Raw genomic sequence first — 24,160 nt, forward strand, 5'->3', positions numbered from 1 at the left:
AGCGCCGCCGCCACCCCCCGCGCGGCACCAAGGCGTCCGGCTTGGGGCACCGCAGCGCTGGGCCGGCTCGGGGCCGCCGCCGGCCCCGCCGCAGGGGCGGCAGCGGGAGCGACTCAGGCGCGCGGCGGGGCAGCCCCGAGAAGGACCCCAAGAAGGACCTCGCGCCGGGTGATGCAACCGGGCCTGCGGCAAGAGTCACTCCGCGTGCGCCGGCGCCGCGAGCCAGGCGAGGGCCGCGCGTGTGCGCATGCGCGCCTGAGGGAGACAAGGGGGGGGGGGGGGCCGCGCGCGCGTGCGCGGGGCGGCTCCCGACGGGCAACGGTCGTGAGCCGAGGGCCGCGGGGCCGTTGTGCGGGTGGAGGCGCTGAAGAGAGGGAGGGGGGGGATGGCGAGAGGTGAGCGAATTAAAATGCATCGCTAGGGATGGTTTGTGCTTGGTCTTGTGCGCAGGCTTATGTTACTGTTGCCTTAGAAATTAGCATGTTTAAGTATTTCTGTTGAAAAGGGATTGTCTCTTGTCTTTAGAACTACAGGCTGGCCGGGCCCTCTGTTATTTTATATTATTACTGTATATAATATGTAAATTGTAGTCTCTTCGATACTGTAATTAAGATGGGGGCTGGTTTTGTTGATAGCTGTACAAAAAGAATGAGTTTCTTTCTGTGGTTTTGGTAGTAAAGATCAACTTTTGACAGTGCATATCTAACAGCAAGAAAATGCAGGTTTATTTAGCACAGTAAATAGGCATGAAACAGAAAGGAAGATACGGGTAAAAATTACAACTAGATGTGTTTCCACGAACTAAAAAAAAGCACATCTAATTTGATGTCAGGTCAGTTTGTGTTTTTTTACAGTAAAGTATTACTATATGTATGTTAGTAATCTTTGCTGGCCAGCTGCCTAACAAGATTTTGAATTTCAACTTTTTTCTTGTTGCTGTCTTTTGTAGGCTGAGTGCTTAGTGGTATAGAGAACAAGACCCTGCCCCAAGAATGAGCAGCTTGAATCTTTCATACCAAACAGCTAAACCCCCCACCAAATGTATGCTGTTTTCAGATTCGGACACAAGATAAATGTTTTAAAAATCAAATAAAATCCCTGGTACGGTGATGACAGCCAGCTTGGAGCTTTAACAGAGACTATGAGATAAAGGCCAAATTCCCAGCCCTTCCACTTGGGAAATGGAACTATCTCCTTCATGGAAAGGTCTTCTTACAGGCATAGAGAATATTGCTACTAGTAGGATTTCTTCCAGTGTAAGTAACCATTATGTCAAATACATCCCATTCATCAACAGTGTCTTTGCTTGTTGAAAAATGTGAAGGTTCACAGATTTTGCCTGGCTTACTGCTTCAGTGAAAAAAATAGGTTTGGAATACACAGAAACATGATTGAAGTGTGATGATAAAATCTGTATAAAACTAGTATATACGATTTAACAGTGCTTGTAAACTCCCACTTTCACAAATACTACTATTCCCATTTCTTTCCTGAATAGATTCAGACATGAATTCTACTCTAAAAACCTAGAACAAGTACATTGCTAGCATTTGTATTTTGAAGAAGTTAATATGAGAATATGGCAAGAAACTTTACAGTACATGTAATGGTGTTGCCAGTGAAAAACTGTTTTGTCCTGCATACAATAGTTCTGCACAAGTGGATCAAAAATGAATATAAAACTAAAATTATATACATCTAAAATATATGATGTAATTAGTATAACTTCAAATGATATGTCAAATGTAAAAATAATTTTAGTATATATTCTTCAGTCTACATGATGTATTACAATTTTTGATAAATGATCTCCCTTCTGGGAAAAAAGTAGATACTTAAGACTGAATTACACAAAGTGTGATGTGAGCATGATGCAATACATGGTTATAGTTGCCTGGACTTCTAGGCATGTATAATCCCTATTTAATGAAAATGGGCTGAAAATAGTAGACTCTGTACTTATTTAGCTATGCAAATTACTCAATAACATAGTGCAATATAAAATTAAACATTTTTTTTCACATTTACAATAGCCTTTATAAATGATTTAATCCTTGCCAAGAGCTCTGTCAGGCATCTGAAAAAATACACAAACCATTTCTCCTACTTTAAAATGAAATTATACATTTCATGTATTCTAAGATAGTCTTACTTTGATTCACTGTGTTTTCAAGTACCCCTAGTATGAAAAAAAATAGAAAAGACTGCAAATGTCTAATAAAACAGGATAAAACTTCACATTTTTAGGAATTGTCAAGTATATTACTCATATACCTATGCATATAAAGTAAGTAAGGTTTAAAAATACACAAACGAAATGGCAAATGGTGTACTAATATAGTTGAAACACTTAAGTCCATAATTTTATGGTAATAGTCTCATTTATGTGAGTGGGAACTACTTAGCAACCAAGATTGTACAGATGCCTAAATGAGAGGTTTCCATCCAAATCTCTATTTTCATTAATGCTAATTAAGATATTATTAGCAGTCATTGGCTGTGGCTTAAAGTTAACAATCTAGCATTTTTAGTCAGGAGATTAAAATTATTTTGATTTTTTCATTAGAGACAAATTGTCCAATATGAAGGAGAGGGAGATTTGTTTTGTTGTTCTTTTTAGTGTTGAGAATGAGTATGCCAAAGCTGTCAGTAGGCAGCTTGGCTTGGTTTGAGGTTGTCTTCTGTGGCAGTGTGGGGGAGACCTGAAGACCATCTTATACATAAGCTAGTCACAAACCGCAAGTGGCAAAATGACATCTAAAACCAAAACTGTCATGCTAGCTCTTTCCACCCTTACTGACCTGTGAAGGTGAAAAGCCTGAAGAGAGCACAAAGTTGCATGAAGTTTGTGTTGTATCATTTCTGTACAAGAAATACTTACTTTCTACTCCAGTTTGTCTTTGCTGAAGTAGTTTGTGCTGTGAGTGGGTATGTGGTTGGTGCAGCAGAGGACATATATATCCTATGAGTAAGGGTGAGAATGTTTTTTCTGTGTGAGTCTTAGAGGACAGCAACAGTAGCTGTCTTGGAGTCAATAGATAAATGTTCGTTATTTAACCATAAGTGCATTATAACAGGTTTTGAAGCAGTGACTGGGGAAATGGGGCAAATTTCCTGCATGAGTTAGTGCATGAGGGGAAATGGTATGAAGTTTGCTGAGTAGAGAGGTTAGGTCGTTGGGTATGATGGAGTGAATGGGAATAGGTTGATTGTAGTGCAGAGTAAGTAGGCCATGAGGGAGCAGTAGGAGGTCAGTTAACAGAGTGGGAATAGCAGTGGGAAGTCTTTTGTGAAGCAGTGCCTGGGATAGCTGGTTCATTGTATGGAGCTATGAAAGGTGGGAAAGACGTTCAGATTGGGGGTGGCAGTTAGAGAGCAGTTATGCTCCTTTCATAAATCAAGAATGGGATGGGGGTGGTAATGAGAGACTGAAAATAGACAGTGACGGGGATGGGAGCAGCAATAAACAGAAGATGGCAATGTGTGGCCTGTTATTTCAAACAGTGGGTGACATAGAGGGTGATGGGGGCGGTTCAGTAGCAGGTAGTGAATGATTTGGGGGTGTCAGTGGCAGACCAAAGGTCTGCACAGTTTTAGTGTGCTGTCCCTACGTAGGTAGGGGGTGGGGAGGCTGGCTTTTTTTCCTTCTTGCACTAAAGTCACTGTTTGCTGGGCAAGAACAAGCAGCAGAAAGCAAGGAGGTGAAGTTTGGGCTTGGGGAGGAAGCTGCTCATCCTTTGCTGGACTGCAGCTCCCTGTGAGCGACATGGAGTTTGCTGCTTGCAGGCAGCTACGCTAGCGAGCAGGGCCAGTGGCACTGGCCTCTTGGCTCCGGTGGCCTGATGCTCGCAGTGGCCCGCAAGAGGACAGCAAGGGCCAGCCTGCAGCGCCCGCGGGGGCCAGCTCTCGGGGAAGGAGTTCAGCCAGCCCTGGAAGGAGCTGCCGCTGCTCCCCGTGGGTTTCTGCCTGGCAGCCAGGCTGTGCTGCTGCCCAAGAAAACGGAGGACAGAAACGCTGATGATGAACAAGACCTCTGCAGACCTGGGATGGGGCTTGGAGACCAGAGAGGGGAACAGAGCAGTCCGCGGCGGGACCGAAAGCGGCCCCACTGCGTGGGGAGCACAGTGACAGGCCACACACAAGGGCCTCTTGCTGCTAGCGCCTCTGCGGTGCCCGGCCGGACGCAGGGGCTTTTCCCTTCGGGGCCGGCGGGTCTCCGCCGCGCTGCCGCTGTCAGGCAGCGGACGGGGCCGGCGGGAGGCGGAGGCCGCGGGGCCGGGCGCCCCCTCCCCCGGTTCCCCCACGCCCGCGCGCGGCGGCTCCGCGCGTGGCGGCGGAAGTGACGGGCGGCGCGTGGCGCCTGTCGCGGGGAAAGATGGCGGCGGCGGCGGCCGCGCTAGGCAGCGCAGGAGGTAAACAAGTGTGAGCGGCGGGGGCGGGGGGCCCCGCGGCGCGGCGGGGGCGGGGGCGGCTCGCCGCCTCCCGCCGAGCACCGACCGCGGGCGCAGCAGCAGCAGGAGGAGGGATGTGAGCCCAGGATCCCCCTTCCTCCCCCGCTCCCCTCCTCCTCCCGCCCGGCTCGGCCGCCGCCGGCTCGATGCCCCACGCAGGCCGGCGTCTCCGCGGGTGCAGCGGGAGGAGCCGCGTCTCCAGCGCCGCTGCTGCCCCGAGGTAGGTGCCGCCGGGGGCTGCGCCTGCAGCTCGCCCCGGGCCCGCAAAAATGGCCGCTGGGGATCGGCGGCGTGGGGAGAGCGGGGGCTGCTCGGGGCGGCGGGGCCGCGGCTGCCGGGGCGGGCGCTGAGGTGGGCCTTACAAATTCAGTGCTTTTTCCGTTGGAAGAGCAGGGGCAGCGTGAAGCCGTTACCGGATAGAAAGGCAGAACTACAGAAGTTCCTGGTGACTTGCCTGCTGCCGCCTCTGCGCCAGCCTGGCTCTTTCCCCGCCGGGGCCCCGGTTTGCCCTCGGATCCCCTCGGCCACAGCCACCGCGCATCGACATCCTTTCTGTCTTTTCCTTGCGACGCCTGGCCCGCGTGTCTGATTCGCGCTGCGTGTCCCATCAGCTCTCCCGCTGTCACTCGTCTCCTTTCACTTTCCTTAATTATATCCTGTGACTGGTTTGGATCTACACGTGTGCTGATTTGCCTTTCAGCAGGCAAAGCAGAATGAAGAACTGTTGAGCCCGCACTGGAGACTCCGAGCCTTTTTCGTTTGTTCTAGCTGCCAGTTTTCAGGAAAGTTGTAGAAATTTAGTATGTTCTGAAATTTCTGCCGTTCTTGGGAAATGAGGTTGACGTTTGGCAGTGGGGTGAAAGCTCTGTGTCTGGGGCAAAAAGCACAATCTTATTAATCTCATTTTCTCAGAAGACTGCCAAAAAGTACTAAGTTGTCAGGAATTAACAGCTAACAGTAAAAAGTCAGTGAGTTGTAAGGAGCAGTTCAACTATATTAAAATTATTTTACTAAAAGGGTTTAAATATCACTTATAGCTCATTGATTTTTATTATAACGCTAAAATTTTATCAGGTCAAATGCTTCAATATAAATAAGCAGAACTCAAATTTTTGCTATTGACTATGAAATGCTTGCTAGTTATCAGTAGGAAGTATGATTTTCTTAGTATCTTTATACTGAAAATCACTTTTTAAGATAAAGTGCACTTAAATTTAATAACATTAATTGTTATATAAGGCACTGGCATGTATAATAAAAATTGTTAACATCCAAGATAGGGTGGACCTGTCATCTTTGAGAAGAGTGGCAAATCTGTAGCTTTCATCACTACCATAATTTACTACTTAGGTATTAATGAAGTAAGTTTTTCCAGATGAAGATGATTCTTATCCTTTTGGATCTGTTCAAAGTATTAAAGACTAGCTGCTTAGCCTAGTGACAGAAAATACATCAGAACAGCATTGGGCTCAGCTTGCTCTAGGTGTTGGAGTGTACTTTGTTGTTGTTTTGTTTTGTTTTTGTTCTAGCCAACTAAAACTATGTCAGATGTCTGTGAAATGCAGTTATATCATCCATGTAATGGACCTAATATGGTGTAATGACTGGTGTATATCTTTCAGTAATGTTAAATTGTGAGACAGAAGCTGATTTTAGATGCAGTTAGGTACAGTTAGGTATTGCTCAATTAACTACAACTGATACTGATTTGCCTGGTAGTCTTAAAATGTTTGTCAAGTAAATGCTTTCTTCAGAACCCTTTTGATAATCATTTTAAAGCTTGATTTAAGGGCCTACCTGGGGAGCATATTTTGTTCTCTGATGGCTAGTATTGTAAAGTGGGATTTTTTTGACGTAATCCATGTGTATTTATCTAAATTCAACATATGTTAAAACTATGCTGTTCAACAGTACTTTAAAATAAAAACGATTCTGATCTTTTTTGCAATCATAACATACTTGGATCTTCTTGTGCAGAAAGACTAAATTGGATTATAATATCAATTTTTAGGGACACAAAGCAATACAAGTTGAAAACATTATTCATTGTAAATATATGCATATGGAAAGTAGCAACAATCTGCTTTGAGTTAAAGGTTTTTCCAAAAAAAAGAGACTGTTTAGTGCCATACTCTGTGAAGATTGCTAAAGACCACTCAGCAGGGTTGTAGCATACTTGGTGTGGTGTATAACTGTACTGAGCTGAGACAAAATCCATTTTCAGTTATAGCAGGTTTGGTTATAACTGTTTCTGACAATGCTTCCAGCATAACTATAATGACCTCGCAGACAATTGACTTCTATAAAAATGCCACTGTTGTTGCAAACTGATTCAGATAGCTTGGAGGTAGCAACATGGGTAGAGTTTGTAAGATGAGCTGTCAGTGTTGGAAGTGTACAACTAAGAGAAATTTCTAGAAGAAGCAGGTGCAATTTTCAGAAGTACCCAATTACTAATATTGAAAGTTTTTTGACATTTAGCAGCATAATTCCTTTGACTGCCAGTGGGTGTTAAGCTTTTAAATCCTTGCTTCTGAAATAATTGAATTCTTTGGAATTCTTACCTAAGGTTCACACTAAGGACTTTTTTCAACTTGTTAATAATACTAGAGTGTTTCAGGTAAATTTCTTTCTGAAATCTAGCATATTCATTAAAAAAGATTTTATATATGCAGAAACTTGGAAGTGTTTCTGTACATCTGCTATAGTTGGAAAGAATGGAGAGTTTTGATATCCACTGGTCACTAATCTTTCTCTTTTACATCACTCCCTCTGTTGCTATTAGTGAGGAATTACGATGAAAAATGGTGGTTTGGATAAGATTTAATAGCTTTAGTTTCAGACTATGTAAATAAAAGTTTAATTCAGAGATAAATCATTGTTACCTACCTGCATTAAAAGGCACTGTTTTCAGTGATGAATGTGTGCATTTGTGAGTGTTTTGCTTGCATGTGGAAATGCCTAGGTATATCAAACTTTCATACATATGTATAAAATCTGTCTCTGCGAAAAACATCCTATTTGTGCGGGCAGGTGCTTGTTTTAAAATTGGGGTCACAGAATTCTGCTAAAAACACTTTCCACTATGCCTTACTAAATCATATTTATAGTGACTTTAGAATTTGCATTTAAATGTGTGCATTTGTTGCATAGAGGGAATAGATGGAACAGATTACTGGATTTTAAAATCTATTTTTATACTTTGTGTTATGAAAGTATGGTTCTGTACCTCTGTTAAAATAACTTGCTGTGTAACTTGAAACAATGTTTTATTAGGTTAAAATTTGTTCAGCTATGTTCACATGGATGCTTTCACAGAATTACTTTAAGGAAGGTAGAATGAATAAGTACTTCATCATTTAGAAACATAGAAACTTTCTAGTTCTGTCTCAGCATCCCAATGCGTTATTAAGAAACAGCAGTAAAGGAAAGCAGAAATCCTGCCTTTCAGCTGAAGTGCTGAAGTTGGTATTGTTTACACTTCCTAGAACAAGACGTTTCTATCCCTAGAAAGCGTATAAAAGCTTACATATAAAATACAGATGCTTTCTTACAGGAGACGCTTTCAGAAGTACTGCTTTTGAATAGATTTTTAAAGCAAACAGGACATGAGCCAAATGCAGATATTTCATAACTTCATTCTTAGCAGTCTGTGCATTTAGACTTTATTTCTTCCATTTGTGACTAAGAGTCTCAGATACCCTGAGGAAAAAACGTTCTTGTTTAGCAGGAAAAAGCAGTCTGGAACAGAGTTTTCAGACTTTTATTACATCTGCAGAATAAAGATGAGAAATCAGTGTTCCAAGAAAATGCTTTTCCAGTCACAGCAGAGTAGACTGTGTAATGCATTATGTGCTGAAAAGGAAGGCTTGTCAGGAAAAGCTAATAAGGTTAAGTGTATCTCTCTTTAGATTTTTCAGCAGAGAATTTTACTTCCTGTACTGTGTTATACCAAACAGCTGTAGTATGAGCAGAGCAGTGGGGAGCATTAATTTAGACACCCCCCCCCCCCCGCTTTATTGTTCATATATTGGAAATTTTTTGTTCCAATTTTCTTACAGACCAATGCAGAGTATGCGTCTTCCTTAGAATCAGATATGCTGTTTTGATTTGCATGGATGAAGAAAATCTAACTCTGAATTTTGCATTTTTATTGAAAGTATGAAAAAATCATTTTGTTATCATCTTTTGGGAAATTGGCTGTATATTAGAAGAGTGCGTAGAATGACATCTAAGATTGCAAGTGGGTGTGTGGGAGGAATGGCGTAGCCGTGCTTTAGAAAAATGACTTAATTAGAGAGTATTTTGTATTTCTTTTTATTATTTAAACTACCTTATTGCTATTTGCTTTTGACTGAGGACATTAGCTGTAAATAGAAAGATTTTTAGCAGTTGATCATAATATGTCTTTAATGGTCTAGTTCCCAGTCACTTACTATTTTAACCTCTTTGTGTATATACACTGGCCATATATTTTTGTGATACAAAGAAAAATATATCTTCTTATGTAGTACATAGCTTTAGGCCAAAAGGTGGTATTTACTGCTTTTATTTAACGGGAGAAGACAAGTAGCTTCTTTCCTCACTCACAGGTTCCTGAAGCTTCATTATGTAGAGTTACAGAGAAGTCTCATCATTTTTTTTCTCTACTTAAGAAATTAATTCAATTTTCTCTAATGTTTGCAAGGAATAATATTTTGTGATTGGAAACTGGAGGCTTACTAGAAATAATATAAGGGGAGAAATGAAGAATTGAATGACCTAAACCCCCAATTTTTTAAAATTCTGAAATTGTAGTTTTGGAGTGTTGGCCACTTTACATGGACAATGTGGAGTTTTATGGCTGACTTCTGATTTCAGTGTATTTTGGCATAATATCTGGTTCTGGGAAGATACAAAAATTGGAATCCTAATAGGATGCCTCCCACCTTACTTTTTGTCTAGATTGATTTTAAATTTTAAATGTTTCTTATTTCTAAATTTATTATGTCTTATTACAATTTAATCAGTTAAATGGATGATTGCAAAAAAAATCAATGCAGTCTCTATGTAAAAACAACTTGATGTTGGGTTTGCTTTTGTGTATATATATATAGATAGATCGTGTGACTATGTATATATGTTTGTATATAGAGACATATAGTTTTTTTTTCTTTTTTCCCTCAGAGGAACACCAGAAATGCTCTTGTTTATTTGGTGCATTTACCTTGTTCCATTTGTCTCTGCTCATCCTCACTTGCTTGTTTTTCGGTCTTCTTTTCTTTGAGGCCTTTTAGAACCACACTATTTAAAAGTTAGTTTCTTTCCTCATATTTGCAGAGTGCTTACAATTATCTTTTTCTTAAGTCAGTGACCTCACACAAGGTCTTTCCTAGTCAAAGACCCTAGCATGTCTTTGACGCTGACTAATCCTGTTCCCTTATGCTGTGTTGAAGCAACTCCTTCCTTGAGATACTGTCAACCTGTGTGAGTCCATATGACAGGCCATTATTTCCAGATAATCATATATGCTGCTTTGGTCACCTGGGGAATGTTGCCTCATTTCTGGCATTCTTTTCATCCTTATTCATCTGTTGTTGCATTTTGCCATTCATGTCTTGCGCTTGAATATACCAGCTCTCCTCCTGTGCCTTCTTTTTGGTTACCTTGGAATTAAAGGCAAAGCAAACTTCCTCATTGGTTTCCTGACCTCTGCAATTGGACTGCCGGAGAGTCCCAAGTGACTGTTGAACCTCTTGGCTGATTTCAGGCAAAACTGAGAGTGTGCTGTCTCAAATCATGTCAAGTTACGGTGTGTTTTATGAAAATGGGTGGCCTAGGCTGAGGCAAGTGACTGTTAAATCTCCTAAAGAGGAAATGCTAAACTACGAGCTCAACTATTTTTAGACATCAGAGAGCGGGGGATGGGGGGGGAGGGAGGTGTTAAAAGTGTTCTAATGCAAGAAAGGCTAAAGTTAACACTTATCTTTTACTTGATACCAAAAAATGACATTAGAAAGCAAAATCTTGAAAAATCAGGCTTTGTTGCTTCCACCTCAGTTTGTTTATTGTTTCTCTTTGAGGTGGTAGGAGTTAGAAAACTGACTCTTTCCTTGCCTGCTTTTATGCAATCATTAGCAATAGCAAAGAGAAGAATATTTGATGGCTTTTTCCTCCTGGTAAGGATGTGCTATGTTCGGGAACAAGAGCCACACAGTACAGAGCTCCAGGGAAGTTTGCCTTTTCTGCCTGTCCTCAGTGACATTGAGGGGAGCGTGCTATTATGGATACTGTTGAGAAAGCAATTGGGTTTTGTTCTCTTGCTGCTCCTCTTGCTTTCAGGAATTTGAATTTTGTTATAAAGTCTTAATTTTCTTGAAAGCTTGTGTTCTTGGCATTAACTCTATTGTACACAAAAACTGACAGCAGGTTTCCAATGTATGGGAGCGGTGCTAATTCGGCGAGGTGTGGCTGCAAACACCCACTCGCCATTTTAATTTTGCATAGGCGAAAAGGGAGCTCTGTTTTTGTTTTCCATGATGTGCACTGATGTGCTAAGGAATGGAGATGATTATCTGTTTATGGAGTCTCATCAGATACAATCCAGTTCAAATGGCAGCAGTAAGGATGTGCTGCTTGAGAAAGGGGGAGCAACATGATAACTGCTCACTGATGTTGTGAAACCTGGAGTGCCAACCAGGAGCAACTCCTGTGTCCATACACTCACTGTCTTAAAGTTCTGAAACTGAAAGTTAAAAGTTTCTTAAATATGTTAACATTGGTATTATTTAATTTATAGAAGTTACCTATTTGTAGAAGTTACCAGTATCGTTACATTACTCTCTTAAATTGCTATTAGTTATAGGAAATTAAGCTATATTTAAGCTTAATATTTAGCTATACAAATAACTACCTAGGTGAGTGTTGCAGTGTAACTTAAGCTTAAACAAAAATGGTTTAGCTAATTCTAATAGTTGGTTACTGCCAAAAGGTGCAGACCTTGCTGTCCTTCCTTGCCTCTGTTCACACATGTGATGTCCTGCCATCAAGCACTTTCTGAGTCTTCTAGACTCAGAAGACTCGTAAGTCTTCTGTTGAATACTTACCTTCCTTAACTTTATCAGGGTAGGAATCTGATGTATATATATTTATATATTTGTATATTTATTTATTTATGTGCTTATTTATAATTAAACTATAGTTTGCACTGTTGTAGCACTATGCGTCTGAAAACGTTCAAATGCTTAATGCACATTTAAGCTTCACTAAGCCCAGTATACAAAAGATAATATTAATTGTAATCTAATCTTTTCAGTGCTTCCTATGGACTTAGTATTTTGTGCTTTACCAATCTCAGTACCTAATTACATTTCACAGTAAGAAATGGGCAGAAAACAAAATCAGACTGTGTTGTTGTTACAGAAAACTGAAACATGAGAAATTAAATAACATTTCTCAAGTGCAAAATATTCACTTTCCTAGAGATAACTTTCAAATAAATTGACATACTTTATCAAGGTAAAAATTATTTTAGATTATACCTTGTAAAGACCTACTGGAGCTTGTTTCTGAAGTTAAGGAGGTCCCTGCTTCCTTTCTGATGTATTTAATATTCCAAAGTAGATGTTTTATTGTTCCCTCAGGTAATTTTTTAGAAAGACTGGGGAAGGATGTGGGAAGAGTCCATAGGAGGACTATGGATTATTTTAGTTGAATATTCATTATCTGACCAGTAGGTAGTTTGAAGTGCTGAACCAGTTTGTCATTATCTCATACTTACTCATGTTCGTTACCCTTTTCTTTAAAACCAGAAGATCTTTGGGGGAGAAATATTTGCAGTTTGTGTTTTTAAGCTGTTTCTTAAGTTGATTTTTCAAGGCAGAAAACAAAAAAGAAGGTGAAAATTCTTCTGTGTTAATGAAAGTAATCTCAGTTTTTATCTGGTCAGGAAGGACTTGTGTTGTATTCATTAACAGAAATAACAATTTATTTTTATTTTTATTTTATTTTCCCCCCAGGTGATTCATGGCAGGGGACGTGGAAGGGTTTAGCTCCTCCATCCATGACACCAGTGTCTCTGCTGGATTCAGAGCACTGTATGAAGAGGGATTGCTTCTTGATGTCACACTTGTCATTGAAGACCACCAATTTCAGGCCCATAAAGCACTGCTCGCCACCCAGAGCGATTACTTCAGGATTATGTTCACAGCTGACATGCGAGAACGAGATCAGGACAAAATCCATTTGAAAGGTCTGACAGCTACAGGCTTCAGTCATGTCCTCCAATTCATGTACTATGGAACTATTGAACTGAGTATGAACACTGTTCATGAAATCCTTCAGGCTGCCATGTATGTCCAGCTGATAGAGGTGGTAAAATTTTGTTGCTCTTTTCTCTTAGCTAAAATCTGCTTAGAAAACTGTGCAGAAATTATGAGACTTTTGGATGATTTTGGTGTAAACATCGAAGGAGTCAGGGAAAAATTGGACTCCTTTCTGCTAGAGAATTTTGTGCCACTCATGTCCAGACCTGACTTTCTTTCCTATCTGAGCTTTGAAAAGCTCATGTCTTACTTGGATAACGATCATCTGAGCAGATTTCCAGAGATAGAGCTGTATGAAGCTGTTCAGGCTTGGCTGCGCCATGATAGAAGACGCTGGAGGCATACGGACACCATCATTCAGAACATCAGGTTTTGTTTGATGACACCATCCAGTGTTTTTGAGAAGGTTGGTGCATTTGAAAAGCAATAGACAGGATTCATCATTTAGCTAGGGCAGCATGCCGTTAAATAGGTAAGATTCTCAGACCTGTTAGGAGGAACAAAAAGACGGCATTTATTTTTCTAGCATGCCTGTAGAAGACAAACATCTAAAAGTAAAGTCATTTAAATGTTAGAAAATAGTATGTAGAGTGACTGGAGAGCAGGTAGGTTTAAATACCTGCTTTTAAATGGCTTTTTATGGAAAGGACATTTTAAAATAAGATCACTTGTATAAAGTTCTATTTCAGTTGTTCTAACTGTTTTCCACAAGTTGCTGCCTGATTTTCCAGAGATTTCTGGCCTGCATACATTAGGTAGGGTATATGTTATCATAATTGCTAGTAATATAAGCAAAACAAACATAGTGACTGTAGACTTTACATGTTTTAAACACATTTTTTTTAAAAAAATTCACAAATGAAAACTAGCTCCTGCTGCTAAATCAGCAGGTTAGAATTTTTTGTTGTTGCATCAACAACATTTTGTTGTTGCACTTGTGCTGTTACACGGTAGTTGGAGATAAGCCCTGATCTTGCAGTTACACATACACTTGATCTTACATGTGGCATGTAATGCAATCAAAATTAAGTGTGAAGTGTAATGACTTATCTAAGTATTAAAGAAATCTTTGTAACAGGTGACTTAAAATTCAACTGATACATGTATGTATTAAGAAGTTAAATGAGAGCTTGCCTTTTCTGCTCTTCTGTGGAAGAATAGGAAAAAACGATGTTTTCTAGCTCATGAGAATCTCGGAGGGTTTGTAAATGGTAGAGAACTGCAAAATACATAAGCAGTTCTTTTGCAGGCTAGTAACAGTAAGAGTGTTCAAGTTAAGAATTCTTTCATTTATGGTTTTTATTCTAACGATACAAATTTATGTGATCAGATCTAACTTCAACCTGTGTATTTTTGACTTGTCATTGAACTAATAGGATTTAAGTATCTGTGTTTTTGTTGGGATTCTTAAATTAATTTCCCATACGTATTTTTTCTTTGGTATCCAGTGAATATGTAGATAAGATTGTATTATTCTTAGTGGTTTTAGGGGCTACTGGTTTGTGCTTATCTGTATTTTATATCATAAAAGTTATTAATTACTTCAGAGATTAATGAATTTTTACACTTTTTTTTTGTCTGAATTGAATACAGGAAGTCATAATACGTAAAATATATTTTCCTATATTAGCCTGTAGATAAAATAATCACCTAAATATATTTTAAAACAGTAATGTAGTATTTATATTCGGTTAAAACATTTCCAACTAGCAAGAACTAAACTCCGCAACGTATTGTGTAATGTCATCTTTTTAATAAAGCTTTTATCTTATTATGCAATTTAAGGCCTTCAGTAGGTAAACTGATAGGATTCACAAAGTGTTCTTAAAGGCAGTCTAACAGGGTAAGAGCCATATGTATGAAAGAGTCTGCCTCAGCTCTTTTAAGTTTTGAGTGTTCATACTCAAATATCGAATCATCTTCACTGAAATCTGTTAAGTGTTGAGTGAAAAGTATATGTTGATCTTTAGGACTGTATTCTAGGTATAACTTCTGGAGTTGTTTTTGTCATCAGTAGTATGTGTCATGCATATTCTGCTTCTCAGTTTTGATCTTGGCACCTACCAGATGACCAGATAGGTACAACGTAAGGAGAGAGGTCATTTTCAGCATCCCAGATTATGTACCCACATTTACAAGCTTTATCCATGAACAAACTATCCATTAATTGTATGTGGCAACAGAGAGAAGCTGGTGGGACAGTGGTAGGTAGGCTCAGCACAGGGAAGCACTGCTAAATAAGTGTCATTCATCACTGCAGCTAGAAATGTATTCAATTTTGGATGCAGCTAGAAAGCATTGAGTAATCCAGCATGACAGGTGACAAAGGTTGATGCTAACGTAAGAGTATTGGCCCTTACCTTTTAAAAACAGAGCACGCCTATTAACTGGCAGTAGCTTGAGGAAAAGCTCACTTCTGTGTGCAGAAGGGGGAAAATTTCAATAGTTATGCTTTCTTGGAGAACCTGGAACAGACAAGAACCCATCCTTTTCTTGCAGCGAGCAATGGGTAAACTCCTGCGTATACCAAAAACATTCGGAGATTGACTGTTATGGTTCAGGGAACTCAATGTTAGCTGTACACTGACTTGTCATCTGTACTCTTATGTAATCTTTCTAATACGCATTTCTAAGATGCCTGTCGTAGTATATAAATAACTTCTGTAACTTAATTTTGCAAGTCACAGTAAGGATTCTTTTTGCCTTTTAAGCCCTTCTTCTTCTTCCTTCATTTTCCTTCTTAAACAGATTTACAACCTGAGTAGGCTGGTTTTCCCTTTAAAAAGGAATTGATGAGTGACTCAGGGTTGATATCTCAAGACTGACATGCTTGGGGGTGCACGAAAGCAAATATGACCTGTTTGTTTACTCTGATTTGTCTTGGAAGAACTGTCTCTGAGATACTTCCGTTCTCGTTCAGCCATTGAAATAGATACTTAGAAGAAAATGAAAGGTAGATGAAGTGAGGATTTGGGGAATGTTGAAAAATTACAGAAAAGGGCACAGGGAGAAGCACAATTTCTACTATACTTGTTACACCCTCATTTATTTGGAACATATTTATAGCTCTGTAAGTCGCCAGGAAAATTAAAGGGGAGTTTTCCTAGATCATTGAGTTCAGCTCTCTGCTATTGCGGGCGACCAGGTCATGATTTGCTTTCATATACTGATCAAGATCCATTTAGTTTTTTCTACTACTCTAGTTGAAATGTTGTTTCAGAACCTCTCTGACCTTAAAATTGGGAAGTTTTCTCTAATGTCCAGTCTGCAGGGTTTGTTTTGACTAGTCCATGCTGACTGATAAATTCACAGCTGAAATCAGAAACTTTGATATCACTAAGTGCATGAGCTTGTACTTCAGAGATAGGACAGACATCACATTAGTTAGTTTGGCTTTGTGCATCGTATTCTTTTCAGTGTCTAGAAATTCACTTCTGAGAAGATGGCATTGTAATTGTGTCATCATGTTTATATCTTTAAATGTTGTGTTCTCCTCTCGCTTTTTTTTGTTTAACTTCAATGTCTAATAATTCATATATGTATAATATTTTTCTAAAACTTTGTATCCTGAAGCTCTGACTAAGGAGTGTCTAGTGAATGAGGTTACTGAGTTCTCCCTTACCTTAAATATAGGTGCTGCACTTGACATTCTTCTCTCTGATGGTCATTGCTGACTAGGATAGATGTGCTAGAAGTATTTGTGTATGCTCATTTCTGGCATAAAGATTGATTCCATTCTCATTTGAGAGCTTTTTGCACTGAGACTACAGCTTGATTGTGATAATTTCTCTTGCTATTCCTTTTTAGAAACTGTGTCAAAACACTGAGTTTGAGGATATTGTCCTTGCTTCAGAGAGTCTGTCTTCTTTTATATTCTCTTTTTATAGTTAAGCAGAAAAACAGTAAGTGATTTGTAAGGCCTGCAAAATATTCAAAGTCCTGCACAGATATTGACTAATTTTCATACTGGCCATGAGATGTAAGTGAGTAATGATCTGTTTTTATAAAAAGGGAAAGCTAGGTACAGTAGCCTGGTTACTGTATGCGTGGTTACAAGGTAATTTTGGTTACTATTGTTGTAGAGGCATATATGTAACTTTAGTTATTTGAATTTTGATTTGGAATAAGTGAGTTTAAAATTATGTTTACTGTCAGGGTTATAATTGTGCTTGGAATATGGCTAGCAATAAGTAGATGTGAAAATAATAGGAATCCTTGTTAGCAGGACTGATGGATCTTGAGTTTTGATTATGATTAATCTCTAGTAAAATCTAACTTTTTTTTTTTCAAATAAAAAGAATTAACTCTCTACAACTCTGATACATAACTAAGCCATGTCTTTTAAATGAATAAAGACAATTTGTATTCCTGTTAGTTGAATTTAAATTGGATCACTCATATGTTCAGAATTAGCTGCTTTAGAAAACTTCAAGGAAGCACAATTTTATAACCTTTGAAATAGTTTTCTGCTTAAGTGGCTAGAGACAATAGAGTCACATTTGGAGCATACAGCATTTTCTGTGTTTTTATCAGTTCCGCAGTACTAGCCAGGCTCCTAAATCTACCTTAAATCATAACGTGTTAAGGTTTAATTACAGATTTACAAATAATAGTTAAGCATTTCAGAAGTAGCTTTGACTATACAGTTCTGAAAGTTTTGTTTTTACAGAAAAGGAAGAAACAAAAGTATAGATAAAGCAGTACCTGAAAACGGTTAGAGAAAAAACTGTGCTACATACTGAAGACAAACTTTTGTTACAGAAGAGTTCCTTCCATTTCATGCTCTTCCTCCTAGTGAATTTGCATAACTATTTTGAGAGATTACAAAGAAAACATGGAGTACATGTTTGGATCATTTTGTCAAATTAAAACTGTAAAGACTTGCATTTTTGGCTTTATTTTTTCTTATGCTGTAGAGGAAAAAATATTAAACTTGTCTAGTTGCTGTGACTGGAAAAGCATCTATTGCAATGCGGCAGGAAAATAGGCAATGGTAGTTGCTTTAGTTGGGGAAGTCAGAGATTTTTACTGAGTTTTTCACTGATTCAAAATGAAGAAGAGTTTAGCTCAGCTGTTTGGAGCTTGGTGCCAATAGTGCCAAGGTCGCGGGTTCAGTCCCTGTGTGGGCCACCCGTTCAAGGGTTGGACTAGATGATCTCCAGAGGCCCCTTCCAACCTCACCAATTCTGTGATTCTATGAAGAGGAAGTTCAGTCAGTCCCCAATTTGCTGTGGCTGGAGGGGTGATGTTGAGTTTGGTAGCATCACCAAGTCAAAACCAGTTTTTCTGATATTGACAACCCGAGGGATGAATAGAGAGTTTTAAATTATTTTCTCTATCTTCTTTTTTATGGAATGACATGCTTCTTCATTTTGTTTATGCTGATCCCTGCATGTGTAACTAAAAGTCTCATTGTGAACCACTGGATTTGGTAGATTATTCAATGAGATCTGCAATTTCTATTACAGTGGTATTTCACAGTGGTTCTCTGGGGAGTTCCTGTATTAATGCTGTGTCCCAGCAGACTCTCTTTAAGAGGGTTTTAGCTAGAAATCTGAAGAGTTGTATGGGAGTGTACGCACAGTGAAGGAAGCTTGATCACTAGGATTAATATCCTTTTTTTAGAATAAGGCTGGGAGTGGTAATGAAATTCAACAAACTTTCTTTTTTTCTCCCTCTCTTCAGCAAGAGAACAGAAAAATGTCTGCTTACACTTTGAAAACATTAATTTCTTTTTTGTGAGTTCCAAGTTGATGATGTGCTCTTCCACAGTGCATGTCTGTTTTACTTTAGGATTCATCATGATTATTGTACATTTCCATCTGTGAATTGTTTTGCACAAACCCGTGAATTCTCACTAATTTAGTATCTCAGTAATTAGGGGAATATTGCCTCTAGAACTTTTTCATTTTAATTTAACAGTAAAATTTGGTCTGTTAGTAAGCAATTAGAGGTTCGCTAGTTTGTTACTACTTGTTGCTGCTTACTGGTAATGGCAGAAACCTACTTTTACATGCTGATAGACTTTCTTCAGCATATTTTGGGTATCAGACAGCTGTTCCCACAAAAGGTTCGCTACGCGTCACGTTCTTTAATCTGTTAAAACTGCACTATATGTATAACTTAGTTAAGGTTGTTTTTTAATACTTACATTTAAAACCTCCTTCCTTTTTGATTATACACACGAGTAATTAAAAAACCTGTAAGATTATTGAAAAGGGTAGATATGGCAAGGCTTTTCCTTACTGAATAGGATTTTCAAATAATTCTGGAAGATCACATACAGACAACATGTGAATATGAAAGAGGGCAAACCCTCGTTCATTTGCCTTGTCTTCATCCTTATCAGGCAAGCATGAGCATGAATGCTCTTGCACAGATGTACTCTAACATTCATCTTAGACCACTGGTTGAGCCTCAGGAGAGGTTCTCCGTCTGCCTGGCAGGATGGTGCTGCTGAAGGTAGAAGACTAGAAGCATGGATATTTTTCCCCAGCAGCAGTCTTGAACACCTCCAGCTACCTTCCTTTATTAGAATATAGATAAACAGTGTGCCATCTTGTTTTTTTTCTGAATATTGTAAAAATTTCTTGTGCTGATATATTTTTATATTCATCTCTTCAAAACTGTGCTGTTATCTAACTTCCCCACATATTTGTATGTGTATGTGAGTTTATAATTAGCAGTTGCATTTGGTTCTTGATGTCTTTCTGGTTTAAAGCGAGAGACTGAGGCTTTACTTTGATGTCATTGCCTTCATTAAGATAGATGGTAGTAAACTACTAATGGATTGGCTCCCTGGTCTTGAGAATCTTGTTTGTGGAATTAGAAACATACCTTATTTCTTTTTGCACACTCTCATGGATGAGGTTGGGGTTGCACAGGTAAAGGAGTAGGGTGGTGGTCTGGGCTGGCATTTGAATTTCCAGATCTGAAGATGGGGTTGTAAATTTTGCGGGGAGGGGGAAAGCACTTTCCAAGTCAGCCAGGCTTTGCTAGTGTGCTGCTTCTTGTCAGAGCATGTTGATCCTATTGATATCCACAGTCTTTTGAGAAAACTTCCAGTGTAAATATGTGGCACAATACTACTTTAACTTTTTGTTTAATTCCAGAAGAGATAGCTCCACTTTCGGCACAAATGCGTGAAATAGTAGTGCTGCTGCAGAATTTGAAAGTTAGCTTTGAGGACAGAGTGCTTATGTCGTTTTAACTTGCTGTGTAGTTTTGTAATCTTCAAGATTGTCTGATTGTCTGCTTTTTACAATTTTGATAAAATTTTTTATTTCCTGTATATTTTTGGAAGTAATGTTCAGTCTTTTCAACTGGGCAAGGTATATAGTTTATTCAAACACAAGAAAATACAGGCTGTGGCTATTTTCCTACCATATAAGCAGATCTGCTGTGCTCTTCTCCTCACTTGTGATGACAATATAAATCTTCATTCTCTGGAAGAGTTAGGCTTAGTGTAGACGTCTTATAACCACTACATCTAGATAAACCTTTTGCTCCATAATTGCCCCTGCGCTCAGCAGGGTACAAACAGTTGGATATTTCCTGAGAGTAATTCATGAAGTCCATGTGTGGCCATCTTCTTTTTTTCAAGCAAAAATAAGTTGAATTTCTGAAAATAAAGAGCAAGTGATTAAAAACTGCATTATAATGCATAAATATTATGGCAGGTATATTTGATATAATGGCTTTTAAGAGTCTATCTCTGGATTTTTTATTATTATTATTATTATTAGGATTGCAAAAGCCACAGATAAGTTAATGTTTACATAAGATGTTTTGAGTATTTTTTCATTTTTAAATGTGCTATTTTTTAAAATAAAAACACCGATTCACTAACTTTTGTACTATAAAGTGCTTTGCAAGCGTAGGTTACTATTCTTTTTTTTTTTTTTTTAATATCTGTTATATAAAACAATCTAGAAATGTGTGCTGCTACTTGCAAATCACGTCAAATAATAAGTAAGTCCAAAGGATTTTTTAAAGGTTCATCTGAGAGTAGACTATCTTAATTATTATACAAGGAAGAGAAATGACTAATAGAAGGCTAGAAAAACTTGAATACTACTTGCTTTGTTTATGGAACAAGCAACTACTTTATTCATAAAGAATAAAGAACGTTTGCCTCAGATTGCTTTTCAAGTATGTGAAAACCTTCACTTATACCATCACCACTCACGTAAGTGGTGATACAGGCTTCTGCCCTTTGGGAAAGGGCATAGGAGCAGAGCAGATGGGGAAACAGATATTGAAATATAGTAGCTTCTGAAGTTGTCTTGTAGTCCACTGGTCTCTTTGAAATTTAGGAGTGGCCTGATTTTTTTTTTTTTTTTTTTTTTTTTTTCCAGGGCTTTACATCTCTATTTGAAGCTACTGGGAACTAAGGGTGTTTGGACTGTTTGAAAGCAGTCCAGTTTTAAGTGAAAAATGCTGAGACTAAGTATCAAATCTGATAAAGGATTTGAGAATTTTGCAATAGCTAGAGGGTTTTTTTGTTTTGTTTTAGAAATGTATTTCAGAATGCTGCATTAGACATCTACCATTTCTGAGTGGGAAGAGTGAATCACATTCTGACCTGAGGGCTGCTTGGATATGCTAAATGAAAATGTTCAAGACAGGAGGGTGTTTTTGAATCATCTCAGGACCAGTTTCAGAAACTTGGATTAGTTTGGATAGTAGGAAAGGTGCTCAAAAGGTAAATTCTTACAATCATTCATTTAAACAAGCTTAAGCAGGGATAACTCCTTCCAAATTGAGGAATGGGAGCAAGAAGGAGCCCCCTCCCCCGTTATAAGGCAGTTCAAAGGTTGTAACTCTCGCCTGGGAAGTGGGGGTTCAAACCTACCTCTGCAGTAGGTAGCACATAAAATGTGCAACCAAGGGAGCATAGCTGGAGATGTTTTCCTCTTTTGTTAAAGATCTGCCTTAAGCAGTGGAGGCTCACAGAGGGGAGACATAAGGTAACGACCAACATGTCTAGAGGTTAATGCAGTCTCCTGTTCTGCAGAAGAGGCTTGAGCCTTGCCTTCCCACTCCTGCCCAATAAAACAGCACTGTGAGCACAGCCTCAAGTCTGGGAATTCCTGCTCGGTTGGTCTCGGTTGTGAGAATTCAGCAGACCAGAGCAGACCTCGGTAAACACAGAATAGGTATCTAGATGTTTTTCAAAACCTGGGCAGTAGTGCATTTTTAATTTAAGTGCTTTGTGGATTAAGCAAAAGATGAACAGAGTCTTTTTGAGGGAGAAGGAATAATGATTTTTGCGCTTGGGAATTGCAGGTGTACCTAACTCCTGCTTAAGTTCTGCATGTGAGTATTCAGCTGAAAATGTTAGCCACGGCTGTCAGTCACTGGATTGCCTTTAGATTTTGGATAATTTTACGTTAGCTTGACCGTCCGTGCACAAATGCAGTTGTTCTCGAAGCTTATCTGAATAAAACTGAGCATAATAATCCTTTAATGACACATGCTTATTTAGGTTGTTCTGGATTGTTTCTCTTGGTCAGCATTTTAATATCTTTTAAATGTATTCATAGGTAAAAACATCAGAGTTTTACCGATACTCCCGGCAGCTGCGACATGAGGTTGACCAAGCCATGAATTACTTTCATAGCGTTCACCAACAGCCTTTGATGGAAATGAAATCGAACAAAATTCGTTCTGCCAAACCCCAGACTGCAGTATTTAGAGGAATGATAGGACACAGTATGGTAAACAGTAAAATTCTTCTCTTGCACAAACCAAGGGTCTGGTGGGAACTAGAGGGTCCTCAAGTACCTTTACGACCAGACTGCCTTGCCATTGTGAATAACTTTGTATTCCTGTTAGGTGGGGAAGAACTAGGGCCAGATGGTGAGTTTCATGCTTCATCCAAAGTGTTTAGATACGACCCAAGACAGAACACATGGTTACGAATGGCAGACATGTCCGTTCCACGATCTGAGTTTGCTGTTGGAGTTATTGGGAGGTATGTTTATGCAGTGGCTGGGAGAACCAGAGATGAAACTTTTTACTCAACTGAACGATATGATATTACTGAAGATAAGTGGGAATTTGTGGATCCTTATCCAGTCAATAAATACGGACATGAAGGGACTGTGCTTGGTAACAAGTTGTATATCACTGGTGGAATTACATCTTCTTCAACTTCTAAGCAAGTGTGTGTATTTGACCCTAGTAAAGAAGGGACGGTAGAGCAGCGCACAAGGAGAACTCAAGTGGTTACTAACTGCTGGGAGAACAAATGCAAAATGAATTATGCAAGGTGCTTTCACAAAATGATTTCTTACAATGGTAAGCTTTATGTCTTTGGTGGTGTGTGTGTGATCTTGAGGGCCTCCTTTGAGTCTCAAGGATGCCCTTCTACAGAGGTTTATGACCCAGATACTGATCAATGGACTATACTGGCTTCTATGCCAATTGGTAGGAGTGGTCATGGCGTAGCTGTTCTGGACAAACAGATAATGGTTCTTGGAGGCCTTTGTTACAATGGTCATTACAGTGATTCAATCCTCACCTTTGATCCAGACGAAAACAAATGGAAAGAAGATGAATACCCAAGGATGCCCTGCAAGCTGGATGGCTTACAAGTATGCAGCTTGCACTTTCCTGAATATGTATTGGAGCATGTTAGACGCTGCAGCTAAAACAGAATGAGCAACCCACTGAAATGTAAAAAGCTATCCCTAATTTGTCAGGAAATCCAAACCAGTTGAATTTCTTCAGAGACATTAACTTGTGTATAAGAATTGCTAAATGCTTAGAGAAACTGGATGTACAGGGAAAGTACTTACCAAGTCTATTATAAAAGCCAGTAGCTGGTCTGGTATTGTAAAAAGCTTTTTTTTTTTTTTTTTTTTTTTTTTTTTTTTTTTTTTTTTTTTAACATAATTGTAAGTAGGGGAAAGTAAAATATATTTTTGGTGTGCTTATTTTTTGGTAGCATTTTATGTCCATAGCATTTTTTTTTTAACTGGCCTTTACACCACTATGCTTCTGAAATCAACTGAGTTTAACAAAATATCTGTGGAAGGAAGAGAAGAACGACTTTATTTTGATGCTCATTTAAAAAAAAAAGAAAATAAAAGAAAATGGAACTCATCAGCTGTACTAGGGTACAACCAGACTTAAAAGAACAAAACTAAACTAGATTTTGTTATCTTTGTATACTTTTCCCATTAATTGCTAAGTATTCTCAATTCTAATAGGCATTTTTTCCCCTTAAATACATTTAAGAGTAATCCTTTGCATGACTTCTACCTGGTTTTGTATAGTAGTACCAGTAAGTCTGCCAAATGCAAATTATACATTTTCTATTAAATTGAAAATGAAACATTTTTATATTCAAAACATTATTTCTGTGCTGCCTTCTATTGTCTGCATTGTGTTTGTTGGTGG

The 24,160-nt window shown here is 39.0% G+C and overlaps 1 protein-coding gene across 5 annotated transcripts; it reads left to right on the forward strand.

The window, feature by feature from the left end:
- Positions 1–311: 311 nt before the first annotated feature.
- Positions 312–23,624, forward strand: KLHL15 (kelch like family member 15). Of its 5 annotated transcripts, XM_062600222.1 has the most exons (5): positions 312–395; positions 950–1,256; positions 12,449–12,744; positions 12,832–13,160; positions 22,300–23,624. In XM_062600222.1, the coding sequence occupies exons 3-5, from the start codon at positions 12,456–12,458 to the stop codon at positions 23,407–23,409; spliced, it is 1,728 nt and encodes a 575-aa protein (XP_062456206.1). In that variant the 5' UTR covers positions 312–395; positions 950–1,256; positions 12,449–12,455; the 3' UTR covers positions 23,410–23,624. The 5 variants fall into 5 exon arrangements, with proteins under 5 accessions (XP_062456206.1, XP_062456176.1, XP_062456191.1 ...); XM_062600192.1 differs by having other exon boundaries at positions 12,449–13,160; positions 22,300–23,622; XM_062600207.1 differs by lacking the exon at positions 312–395 and adding an exon at positions 752–832 and having other exon boundaries at positions 12,449–13,160; positions 22,300–23,622.
- The last annotated feature ends 536 nt before the right edge of the window (positions 23,625–24,160 follow it).

Source organism: Rhea pennata, chromosome 1, assembly GCF_028389875.1.
Source record: "Rhea pennata isolate bPtePen1 chromosome 1, bPtePen1.pri, whole genome shotgun sequence".
NCBI classification, from domain to species: domain Eukaryota; kingdom Metazoa; phylum Chordata; class Aves; order Rheiformes; family Rheidae; genus Rhea; species Rhea pennata.